This window comes from Mesocricetus auratus, unplaced genomic scaffold (genome assembly GCF_017639785.1).
Source record: "Mesocricetus auratus isolate SY011 unplaced genomic scaffold, BCM_Maur_2.0 Super-Scaffold_100021, whole genome shotgun sequence".
NCBI classification, from domain to species: Eukaryota; Metazoa; Chordata; class Mammalia; order Rodentia; family Cricetidae; genus Mesocricetus; species Mesocricetus auratus.
The window spans coordinates 26,726,887-26,739,156 of record NW_024429202.1 but is presented as its reverse complement, the minus strand read 5'-3'; the positions used below and the strand labels follow the sequence as shown (position 1 = coordinate 26,739,156).

The 12,270-nt window shown below is 42.6% G+C and overlaps 1 protein-coding gene across 18 annotated transcripts in view; it reads right to left on the bottom strand.

The window, feature by feature from the left end:
- The window catches only part of Dst (dystonin), a 400,220-nt gene that overhangs the window by 27,428 nt on the left and 360,522 nt on the right, over window positions 1-12,270 (bottom strand). For all 18 annotated transcript variants that reach the window (XM_040729445.1, XM_040729449.1, XM_040729447.1 and 15 more), the window contains 8 exons: window positions 11,946-12,119; window positions 11,448-11,603; window positions 9,325-9,522; window positions 8,863-8,991; window positions 6,293-6,463; window positions 5,569-5,724; window positions 5,048-5,254; window positions 2,384-2,503 (listed from right to left, as the gene is read on the bottom strand). In XM_040729445.1, the coding sequence (XP_040585379.1) occupies window positions 2,384-2,503; window positions 5,048-5,254; window positions 5,569-5,724; window positions 6,293-6,463; window positions 8,863-8,991; window positions 9,325-9,522; window positions 11,448-11,603; window positions 11,946-12,119 (1,311 nt within the window). The remainder of the gene's footprint in view (window positions 1-2,383; window positions 2,504-5,047; window positions 5,255-5,568; window positions 5,725-6,292; window positions 6,464-8,862; window positions 8,992-9,324; window positions 9,523-11,447; window positions 11,604-11,945; window positions 12,120-12,270) is intronic.

Below are 12,270 nucleotides of genomic sequence, written 5' to 3'. Positions count from 1 at the left end.
ACCCAGGATCTGCACAAGGCTGAACCCAAAACATGTAAATATTCGGTCACGGGTCGGGGAAGGGTCCACTAGGCCTATCCCAACCTAGTAGGAGAGGGACACTACTGGGGGTGAGGAACTCACTGTCTTTAGTAATATCATGATCCATTGGCTGGATTCACACTCTTGCCCTCATGGGTAGCTCTTGTTGAACCCAGAGGGCCAGAAAACAAACAACACAAAGAAAAAAGTATGAAGGAGACTTGGTGAGAGGGGAGGGGTTTACTGGAGGAGGGAGGACGATGAGAAAGAAAAGGTGAAGGTATGAGTATGACCAGAATGCACTGTGAAAATGTTTGAGACAAAGACACATCGTTTTCTTTTAAGGAGGCATCTAACAAATGGAGGCCTGGCAATGGGAGATGTCTGCAGGTAATCAAACCTGATGCACAGCAATGTCCTATCCAGGCATAGGCATCCCAGGACAGAGAGCAATCCTAACCCTGACAACTGAGGGCTTGTTCTTTTCCTTAGAAGCTCAGTGACCCTCAGAGTGTCTGTTATTATCGAGAAAACAATTTCAAAGCAAAACAGATCCTAAATCTTCTTTTTGTTTGTTGGAATGGAGATTTCTAAAACCAGGGCCTTGTGCAAGGCAGGCAAGTACTTGATCATGGAGTTATACACTCTCAGCCCAAATACTTTTGGAGACATAAACCACAAATTTTGTAATAACTGATAAAATGGAACTGCCAATGGATGACTGAAAGGTTTTAAGAGAGGAAAATGTGGCCATATCTGCATGAGTTCAGCCTGCACAGGGTGATTAGATAATGTAAATCTACTATAGGTTTCTGTTGTCGTCAGACACCCTTATTGTTACCTAGTTTGGATATTCACAATAAGGACACAGATACTTTTGTTTGTGAGACAGAAAGTCAGAACTGCCATTCTAGGGCCTGATGCCTAGACCACTTGGAAAACCTTTCTCCATTCTTCCCAGCTTAAAAGAAAGTTAGACTACTTTTCCAGGATCAAATAGCTATTGTGCTGTGGTAGACTGAATGTAATTGGTCCCCATAATCTCATAGGGAGTGGCACTATTAGGAGGTGTGGCTTTGCTGGAGTGGATCTGGCCTCGCTGGAGAAAGTGTGTCAATGTGAGGGCGGGCTTTGAGGTTTCCTATGCTTAGAATACCTCCCAGTGTCTCAGTTGACTCCCGTTGCCTACAAGATGTAGGACTCTCAGCTACATTTCTGGGCTTCTCTAACTTTGAAATGCAATGTCACTTTTGTAACATTATTTTGAGCAGGGAACTAATTTTTCCACCAGAGGATGATGTTGGCCACTGTGGCAGCTCCCAGGAAGAAACCGTCAATAAAACAAGCTAAACATAAAACCTAGTCTAGCCCGAGGGCACACATGTTTTCTCCCATCATCCTCAGATCACAACCCTCTCGTCAACTTCACAGAACACATGTGAAGATGATGTTCTAGACTCTTTTGAAGAAGATAATTCTTAAATTATCCTACAGTTTCCTAGTCTTTTAAAGTCACCATGCTCTAAGCAGTGATTTCCATGAAGAGGTCTGAAATTGTAAAACTGTTCAGAGTAATCAGGCTGAGCTGCTCACCCCACCCTTCACCTGTAGGACCAGTGTCCACTTCATAACACAGAGGCACGGGCCCAAAGGTGCTGAGCTGAGGAGGTAGAAATAAGCTCCTTGAATGAGTATAAAAGGGAAGATTTTTTTTGGAAACACTTTCTACATTCTTCTAAGTCTCACAAAGAAACTGATAACTCTTTCTTTGAGAGAAGGAATGGAATTTTACACACACACACACACACACACACACACACACACACACACACACACACACACCAGTTCTTGGTTAGTGTCAGTCAGCTTTTCCTACCTCTCTGTTTAAAAGGATCTGTCTACTTATTATGAGACAAGGTTTTCCTATGTTCCCCAGCCTGACTGCCCCTGCCTCAGTTTCCCAGACAGCTGGGATTAAAGGTCCACACCACTGCTTCTGACCCTGTGAGCTTTATCCTCCAGGTTTACCCCCAGGGTGGGACCGTTCCACTAGAGAATAAGATACGAGAGCTGCCACGAGAAGCTGAAATGCATGCTCAAGTGGTCCTGAGTTGTAACGTAAATACCCGTGTTTCCGATGGTCTGAGGCCATCCCTGTGAAAGCCATTTGACCCCCAGAGGGCTCGGGACCCACATGACCACTGTCCCCATCAGTTTCGACTCCATCCTTCCTTTCAGAGGCAGTCTGGTTTTTTTTTTTTTTTTTTTTTTTAGTCTTGTGATGAATACACACGTGGACAAGAAAGCTTTAGTGGTGGTCTTGAAACGCACACTGGGTGTGCTTTTTAAATGAGAGGCTCACCTTGTGCTGTGCCAGCTGTGTTTTTATTTTGTCTGGATCATTGGCGATTTCCAGTTCAGAGTCCAAAGATTTTTCTGACTCTTCCAGCCATTCCATTAGCTTACTCCAGGCTTCATGGAACTGGTGAAGAGACCCGCATTGGTTCAGAGAGTTGTGAAGCAGACAATGTACAATGTGTATTATAAAACAGAAGTGATCACCAGTGGATATACTAAAAACATCAATCCAAATTTTCCCCTGAAGACAAATGGGGAATGTTTTATCAGCAAACTGCAAACTGTTCTGTCACCGTGGACACACAAGACCATGGCCTGAGGTCACGCGGCTGTAATTCAGTCAGCGCACCGGTTTACCGAGTCCAGGACAGAGCCAGACAGTTAAGGAGGAGCCCTAGGAAGCCCCGCCCCCACCACAATGCCTCCTTTGGCTCAACAGTTAACACAAACTCTCAGAAAATGTTGTTTCTTTGTCTCTTTACATATCTTGACATTTTTCTGTGCTAAATTCCTAGGTAGAGGAAAATAAATAAAAGGAAAAAGTCCAATATTTGTGAACTGTTCTTTAAACATGGCAAGAACAAAAAAGGCCATCTCCTTTTTAATACAAGAGGTAGCCTAACACCCTTACCTCAGCTCTCAGAGCCCCACTCAGCGCTGACCCACCCTCTGTGGTCCCATATGCACAACTGCCACGCAAGCATTCTAACAATGTTTAATTCTGTTTGGCCACCAGGAACTTGAAGACATCCTGGGCCAGCACATGTTTGAGTCCAGCCAGTTTCTCTTCCGCTTATCTTCCAGAAGAGCAATCAGGTACAAATTCTGGATACCAGCTATGAAACTGGTTACGTGGTATTTCCTACAATACTCTTAAATGAAGAGCTGCATAATAAAAGCGGAAGAAAGGAGAGTAAGATCCCTGTATGCCCAAATGAAAGCTGCAGGACCATAGCAGCACGGGAATCATGGAATCACAAGCTGCCAGAGTACACCAGACAGCAACTCATTGCAGACTTGGCCTCCCTGCCCAGTGCATCCCTCACATAGCACTGATCAATTTAAATGTGAAGGGGCGGGGGTTGGGGGGGGTGGGGGGAGGCCAGGATAACCAAAGTCAGAGCGATACACTCAGTACATGAGTCAACACTCAGAAGAGGAAAGGCATGGAAGAACAGTCTGATGAGGCGCTAGGGAGTTTGGCTCTGAAACAGGTGTGGAAGTAGCTAGGCTGTTGAGTGATGCAAACATACGCATGGGCTCTGAAGCTCACCCAACCTCCAAGCCTAAGGCACAGAAATAGGGCAAACACTATCTATCCATTTGCACTGGGACCTGGAAAACAGAAAGCTGGGTAACAAAACGAGACCATTGGTCAGATGGAGAGAGGAGAAATGTCAAGCAGCTACTAGTATTCAACAAGCCTTTGCAAATTAAGTTGTTCATAACTCAAGAAATACCCATGGCCGGGCGGTGGTGATGCACACCTTTAATCCCAGCACTCGGGAGGTAGAGGCAGGCGGATCTCTGTGAGTTCGAGGCTGGGCTGGACCGACAGCCTCCAAAACAATACAGAGAAACCCTGTCTCGAAAAAAACCAAAAAAAAAAAAAATACCCGTGGAGGGGAACATGTCAGGTTCAGAATTAATATTGTAATATTGTCTAACAGAATCATTAGAGGGCGATTCTGTTTCAGAGACTGGGTAACACTGAAGGTGCCAAACTTCTCCCTCAGAAAGGGCTTAAGACATTTCTAAAGTCTTTAGATTCATACTGCTGACTTTAAAAAAGCCAAGATGCTAGACTCCTGTAAACATCTCTTGGCATCACCCAGTGAGCCTAGCTCTCCAAACAGTACATGTCACATTACCAAATGCCAGACAATAGGAGGTGAATGAGGCAAAAGTAGAAATCACAAAATTCAGCCTCAATGTTACATCAAGTTTCTAGTAAAAAAAATTAATTAAAAAATTCTCTGCCAATAAAGCCAAATATGGTGGTTACATTACCATAGGGAAGAAAGATGTGTGATTTCCCTCCTGCCTGGTTAGTTCCGATGAATGGTAGTTAATAACAAGAGAATGGAAAGCTCCCGGAGAGGTTTATGAGAGTCCCTAAACTCAACTAAGATAGTCCCCAGAGGTTCAGATAGTTAATTTCAAGTGAGATAGAACTACACCAAAATCTCTGGGAAGAAAGGAAGGCTGATGATAAGCAGCCTGGGCAGAGAGGGACGTCAACAAGAACATGCCCCTCAGAAAGCACTGGGCAGGCTGTAGGTCTGATCTTCAGCTCTGATGCGAAGGAAGTTTGGCTTAGAGTTAGCAACATAGGATGTTGATGTCTGAATAGAACAAGGGTTGAAAAGACAAGAGGAAAAAAAATAAACATACTTCGAAACAAAAAATGTATAAGTTCTTAATGGGCCTTGATAATAATCTATGAAGCTGAGCTATTTATAGCTTTTCAATATGAGTCCCCATGGCCCAGTGTGGCTGCTGGAACCAAAAGGTGACGTCAGGAGTCCAAAGGCAAGCCATTGCCCTTTCAGGAACAGAACACCATGGCTTCTTATTGTGACATGACACAGCCTGCAATAAAAGCCCCGTGATCACACATTGCAACAGCTTTAGCTCGCTGACGGCCAAGGCCGGAGAACATTGCTACCTGCTTGGCCCTCTTCCTCGCGTCGTCCAAGGACCGTCCCCTTTCCACCAGCCGCTGGACCACCTTCTCCCACCGGCTCTGCACACTGATGAGCAGGTTCTTGATGAGCACCACGTCTTGTTTCTGACTGAAATACTTCAGGTGGGTTCCAGTTTTGTCTAGCTCTATTATCTGCTCCCGGTGAGAATTTACTTCATTGGCGAAGACCTTTCCCCCCGCAAAGAAAGGACACAGTTAGAAACAAGGGGAAATGGATTGACTTTAAAAGTGTACAGCCGTCCCAATGCTCAAGTTAAGGACGAAGGAAAGTTCTCAGATGGGGAGGGCGAGGGATGAATCCTGGAGGACCTGGGCGGGGGCAGGAGTGTGGTAAGAGGCACTGCATATGGGTATGCCATTCTCAAGGAATAAAGAAATACAACAAAGAAGAAAGCGCTCAAATGACTAAACGGATGCTTCTGACACGAAGGCAGTCTGGTCTCTGAAGTGGGTGCTTCCTTCCCCCCTGAGTTCCCACGTACCTTGTGCTCATCGATTTGAAACAAGATTGTGTCCAATATGAGACTTGGCCGAGAAGCCACATTGAGGGTTTGTTCGGCCTGGGTTAGCCAGTTGATAAAGTCCTGGAGGGAATTGTGGAAGTCCATTGCCAAGTGGAGGGCCTCTTCCAGTTTAGTCTGTAAAGGACGATGGTTTAGTATTTGGCACTTGTAGTTTGCTTACAAGGTTTCAGTTTAATCAACTGACTTTCCTGTTGGGGTCACTGCCCTGTGAGAACACACAGTGTATCCATCAGTAATGGCCTGCAATCTATTAGCCAACTGTGTTTTGCTGCAGTAAGCAAGATTACAGAGATTTCCTAGATTATTTTTCTGTTGTTTGAAAGTGATAAAATGCATACATTTCTCATCAGTTTCATGTGAGTGATTATAGAACCTAACTACAACCAAGCCATTCTCTTTTTGTTTTATTTGTAATTAGAATGCAATTATTTATAACCTAGAACTTGAGTAGTTCATATTTTAAAAATTGTCTGAGTAACACCTCACCAGTGATAAACCTTCATCTGTACAGTACCTCTGTTCTCTTGGGTTAGAATACTATGTTTAACTTCATGAAACACCAAGTGTATAAAGAAAATAAGGATACGCGTCATGAAAATTACACTCCTGATAGCTAGAAACAAACAACCCAGGAACTAACAACACGCAAACCCTGCTCTGTTGTACTGATCAGTGCACATACTTTCTTCTCGTTGAGCTTGCTTTTCACAGATTCCCATTTCTCTTTCAGGTTGTTTATGTCTTGGTCAATATTTGTCTCTGCAGATTTGGGACATCTTGCGAGCATTTGCTGCCCTTTCTGCATCAGACTCTTGTATGTTTCTTCTTTGATGTCAAACGCAGTGCAGACTTCCTAAAATGAGAGGGCCTAAAATGAGTGTCATACGACTTTCCAAAGAACAAAAATCTAACAGTTACATTAAAAAAGAAAAACAGGTTTACTCATATGTGCATGAATGTTTTGTCTGACTGCATGTGCATGTACCATGTGCATGCCTGGTGCCCATGGAGATTAGAAGAGGGTGAGGGTGTCAGGTTCCTCCGGTCCTGGCCTTACAGACAATTATGAGCTGTCGTGTAGGTGCTTAGAACTGGACCTGATCCCTCAATGAGACCAGTGAGTGCTCTTAACCACTGAGTCTTAGTCCCCAGAGTCACATTTTTTTAAGGCCCATTCATTCTACGCCCTGAGAGACAGCTACACTCTACTCGATACTACTGAAATAGTAGCTATGCTTATAGCCACACCCTGTCTACTGAGAAATCAATCACTGCACACTGTGTGCTAAGGCCTAAAGCAATAACTATCATGCTGTCAAGAAGGGTCTCGCCGCACGGTAACAAGTGAGATCTGCGATGCTGTGCCAGCAATCTAAAGTCTCTGAGTACTTTCTCCTCTGTGACCCGAGAGAAACTTCTATGCCTTTTTTTTACCATGATACAGCAACTAAAAGAAATTATTGGTACAGTTTAATCCTGTAGTCAGAAAACACGTGACGGACAGAAAATCAGGAATCAGTACAGAAAGACGCTTAATAGATACAAAGATTACCAGAGTACTAGAGCCACATTTCAGATATCATTTTCATCTACAGGTTTTTAAAAGTTGCATTAAGAATGCTGTGTAAATCCTCTATGGTGATTACAGGAAAATACTGCTAAAATTCAAAGTAATAACACCAATAAAACAATGGCTATAATTCACTAAAAAGTAAAAAATTAAATTTTTATCACATTGAATTATAATGTGTGCTGAATCACAGTTCTGACTGAAAGTGATACCTTCCTTCCACATCTTACTGATATTTTCAACTTAACAATAAAAAAAATCGAGGTAAGTTTTATAAAATTAACTGTGTGAAGAACATTATTTAGTGATTTGAGCACAGTTACAATGCTCACTAGCTACATTTTTGTTAGCTCAAAACTTTATTTCTCCATCCTTAAAAAAAGCACATTAAAAAAACGAAGCACATTGACAGTATCATTTTTAAAAGCAGCCCTCGGACATGAGTACTCCACTGTCTGTTCTTCAGCTCTAGTACAATCATAACAAGAGGAAACTACTGCCACAGCATTACAGCTTTAGAATCTGCTAGAAAAGATTTACTTATCTATTTGGTTTTTGAGAGACAATTTCTGTGTGTAGCCCTGGCTGTCAGTCACTGAGATCTGACTGCTTCTGCCTCCTGAGTGCTGGGATTAAAGGCGTGTGCCACCACGCCCAGCTTAACTTTTAAATTTATGTGTACATGTGTGGGTTCATGTGCACAATGTGTGAGCAGGCTCCTGGGGGGCAGAAGGTGGCATCTGATACCCTGGAACTAGGGTTACAGGTGGTTATGCGCTGTCATGCAGGTGCTGAGAAAATGAACCCCGGTCCTCTGCAAGAACAATAAACACTCTTGACTGATGGGTTATTGTTCTAGGACCTCTTCAGATTTTTCTTTTCTTTTTTAAAACATGAAACTTACAGTCAAGGAAATCATATAGCGTTATACAGAGTTCATTGTATGTATCACACCCAAACTAAGTGTTATATCTGAAAGTTCTTAAGATAGCTCTCTGTTTTCAAGTATACATATATATTTATACTTAATATAGTTAATTCTAATCTTCAGAAAAAGAATGTTATACTTTAACCTTATATATAATTATAAAAATCATATAATAAAAATGAATTATATAATTTTAAAGTATAACAATCTAAAGAGTAGAATTAATTATTCATTAGTTAATAAGTTATGAACTATGTGAAAGCTATGTAAACATTTTCAGAGAAGTAATGAAAACTATTTTGAGTTCATTGAGCTATTAAGTCACTCACAGTCTTCACAATGATAAGCATTCTTAGGTTATAAATCAGTAGGCAAGTCTACTTTGTCATCGAGCAAATGGGTCTTGCCCAGCTACAAATAGCAAAACCAAACCATAGGGTTATAGGCATATGCCAATTATCTAGTCTGATAATTTTAGAGTTGTTTTCTTACGACTTATAGCTTGGGATGTGTGTGTGTGTGTGTGTGTGTGTGTGTGTGTGTGTGAGAGAGAGAGAGAGAGAGAGAGAGAGAGAAAGTATGTGTTATTCAAAAGTCCTAGAGTTCTTTAAAACCCTTTTTCATTGCTAAATGGTACTGTTTCTAACATTTACACACAGTGATTTCTGCCACAAAACTTAACCTTTAACTGTATCTTCTTCCACTATTATTTACGCATTACCAGGGTAAGAGCTGTAGAAAACACTGTACATACCATATGTGCATTAAGCTGCTCCTTGGCTGTTTCTGGCAAACCTCCCAGGGGTCTGGATGCCAAGAGGTGACGCTCTGTGTCAGTCAGCCACTGCTGCAAATCTTCAATTTCACCATGGAACCCTTTGGCCTGCGGTGATAGGCAGTTTTAGGTTTGTGTCACAAATACTATCACTTCCAAGTGAGGTAAAAACGGTCCCAGTCTGCATTGCATGAGAGAGGCAGGCACCAGGACCAGAGACTCACTACCTGAGCACCCCTTCAAGAAAGCTCAGGACATACGAGTAGTATGCTAGGAACTGGAACACACCTTCTCATCTGCTCTACTCGTTATCCCCCTTACTTTTACTCCTCTTTTTAAAGTATCAACATGAAATATCCAACTGTGAATTAATGAAGCAAATTCACATTACTCTGGATTTGAACACCAGAGCGAGTCTAGGGTTTTATTTTCTTCATTCACCTGGCGCAAGGCACTATCCAGCTGCTGCTTCCTTTGATCTGTTTTTTCCAAAATATCCTGCCAGCGTTGATTTAATATTTTGAGCTTGTACTGGAGGTTGCTTGCTTCTTCTCCTGCACTTGATGTGATTAGATCATTTCCTGCTTTGTTGACTGCTTCCACTGTGGACTGGTGGGCTAGAACGTCATTTTGGAGCACCTGAAAATGTTAATATCATCGTTAGCGGGAAACACAGTAACGGTACTTACAATTCTCTCCTCTCTCTCTCTCTCTCTCTCTCTCTCTCTCTCTCTCTCTCTCTCTCTCTCTCTCTCTCTCTCTCCTCTCTCTCTCCCTCTCCCTCCCTCCCTCCCTCCCTCCTTCCCACCCTCCCTCTCTCTCTCTCTCCAGGGAGAGGGTCTCATGATTCCCAAGCAAATTCAATTTAACGCAAAGCTAAGGACAATGCTGAACTTCTAATCCTTTTCCCATCTCCCAAGTGCTGGGAACACAGCTGCAGGTTACCACATCTAGTTTTGGGCACTGCTGAGGGATCAGACCTATGTCTTTTCAAATGCTAGGTAAGTACCCTGCCAACTGACTCACACCTCTAGTCCATTGTACTGGCTTTATTTTCTGCTTGTGAAACACTCAGAAACAAAAGCCTCATAACAAAAAAGTTTTAATAACAAGTTTTAAAGTGACAGACTTTCTTTCCTTCAACTTTGGGGCTTCCTAGATAGACACACCTTTAGTTAGATACAGCAGCAATCCCAAAGAGACTGTCCAAAAGCTGGTAGTTATTCTCACCGGAATGACCTTGTAATTGATACACTACATACTTTCGTGAGGATTATAATTAGATGATTAAGACATTTTCACTGATTCAAGTCCACTGTAATTTAATTTAATCTTAATGTTTTAAGGGATATTTTTACTCCTATACATTCATTTTCCAAACATAAAATTATCACATACCTAAGACATATATTTTATAATTTCTGTTTTGAAAGGAGAAATGCATTCCTGTATTCTCTCATTGAAGGGAAGCTAGGACTACTAATTTGAAAGGGAGTCCTTTCCCTTATGCTAGTTAAGAGGTCATTAGAGCCCTACCCTACCCCTCAATGATGCATGCTTGGCAGTAATAAAGAAAAGAACATCATCTCTTATCCTATGCAAGACATCACACATCTGGAGGGGAGTCCAGACCAGACCCAGGAGGCTCTCCCGATAAGGGAGGCAGCCCCCAGAGTACTGCCTTTCTGACCATTGAATCCGTTTCTGAGGTATCCGATGAGTCAGTGTTGACCAAGGGCACAAACCCAACTGAGTGAGGAGTCAAGCTCTGGAAGGCAGGCACTCTGACATGGTGACAGCAGCAAACACTTCCGCAGTGCCTGAGAGTTAAATCCTGCCCTGTCGACATTTACAGGACAGCCCTATAAAATTCCTTCCTCTAATGCTCAGAGGCAGGGCGAGACCACAAGCGGGGCAGAAACCTCTTTTCAGCATTGGTTCTGGCAATCCCAAGTCACTACAGGTTGATATCTCAACACGATGGGCAGAAGGACAAAGGAGTTACTTCTAACTAGTCAGATGGAGAGAGTGAGAAGTTTCCCATAGGTCTCCTGACTAAATGGGGTTGGGTGTCTTATTTTCTGCCTCTGTTGCACACAGGTCTGACCACTGATGCAGGCTACTTGTAAGACAATGGCCAGATTTCCTACGACGTGAATGCTTCTACACACTCACACTATGGGAACAAACATACTGTGTTTTTATGGAGAGTCACTCTGGCGAGCAACTGTTGTCCAGGGCACTAGAGGCATTAAAAGCTGTGATAGAACAACAGTATTTCAGTCTGGGAGTTTTTAGGCTATTCCCTACAACCTTAAAAAATACAGGAAGTTAACTCAATGACAGGTATGAGGGATTTTAATCTTTGGTGTGTGCCATGCAGCCTTATTAAAACATAGGCTTGCTACATTTGATAATTGTTGCACCACACAGTGAGAAAATACTTTTAAATTGTACTCTCTTAGGCAGCACATTTCAAGCAATTTAATGCCAGATAGTCTCTGTTGAAGTTATAAACATGAAAAAATGCAAACATAACAAGAGCAGACGGTAACCGTACATACGTGATGCTTGGCGAGCTCAATTTCAATGGCTTTCGGGTCTCCTCCAACAGGCTTCTGTTCACTCAGCAAGCCCTTGGTGTGCGTCAGCCACGCCAGGAGCTCATCCAGGGCATGCTGGAACTGACCCAGCGCCAAGAGAGCATCCTCTAGCTTGTGCTGCCGAGAAGCAGAGAAGAAAACGCAGAGTCTCACATCACAGCACCAATAATGTGCCTTACAAAACAAGGGTACAACACCAACTGCTCAGTGCTGTCCAAGTCCTCCTCACGGCTCATGAAATCTAGTCATGTCAGTCAACAGCTCTAGTTTGATATAACACACACACACACACACACACACACACACACACACCTGTGGTTAAATATGGCACAAATGGGAAAATTTTAGCAAGAAAATTTAGATGCCTCTACAGATTATTGGTACTAACTGCTAACGGTTTTCAATGGCTGTTTTATATTACTGCCTGCGAGTGTGCACGTAAGACGTCTGGGCCTTCACCTGTCTGCTGACAATCCTCTCATCCAGGCTATCCCAGATCAATTTCAGTTCCATCAACGGGTCCTGAACAGTGTGCTTGTCACCTTCTTCTGTTACTTTCTTCAGCAAAAGCTCTGCTTGATGGTTAAGTCTTTCCATTTCTATCTGTTGTTGGTAAGCCTCTGACTTAAATTGCTATAAAAATTAAAAGGAAAATATTCACATTTCTTACTGAAAGCAAAAGAGACAGAAGGTCCCATCCTTTATCCCATGCTTTATGACTAGTTACAATGTTGGTGTTTTGTTTTTACTCTATGCAATAAAATTTAATAAATCTCACGGAGAA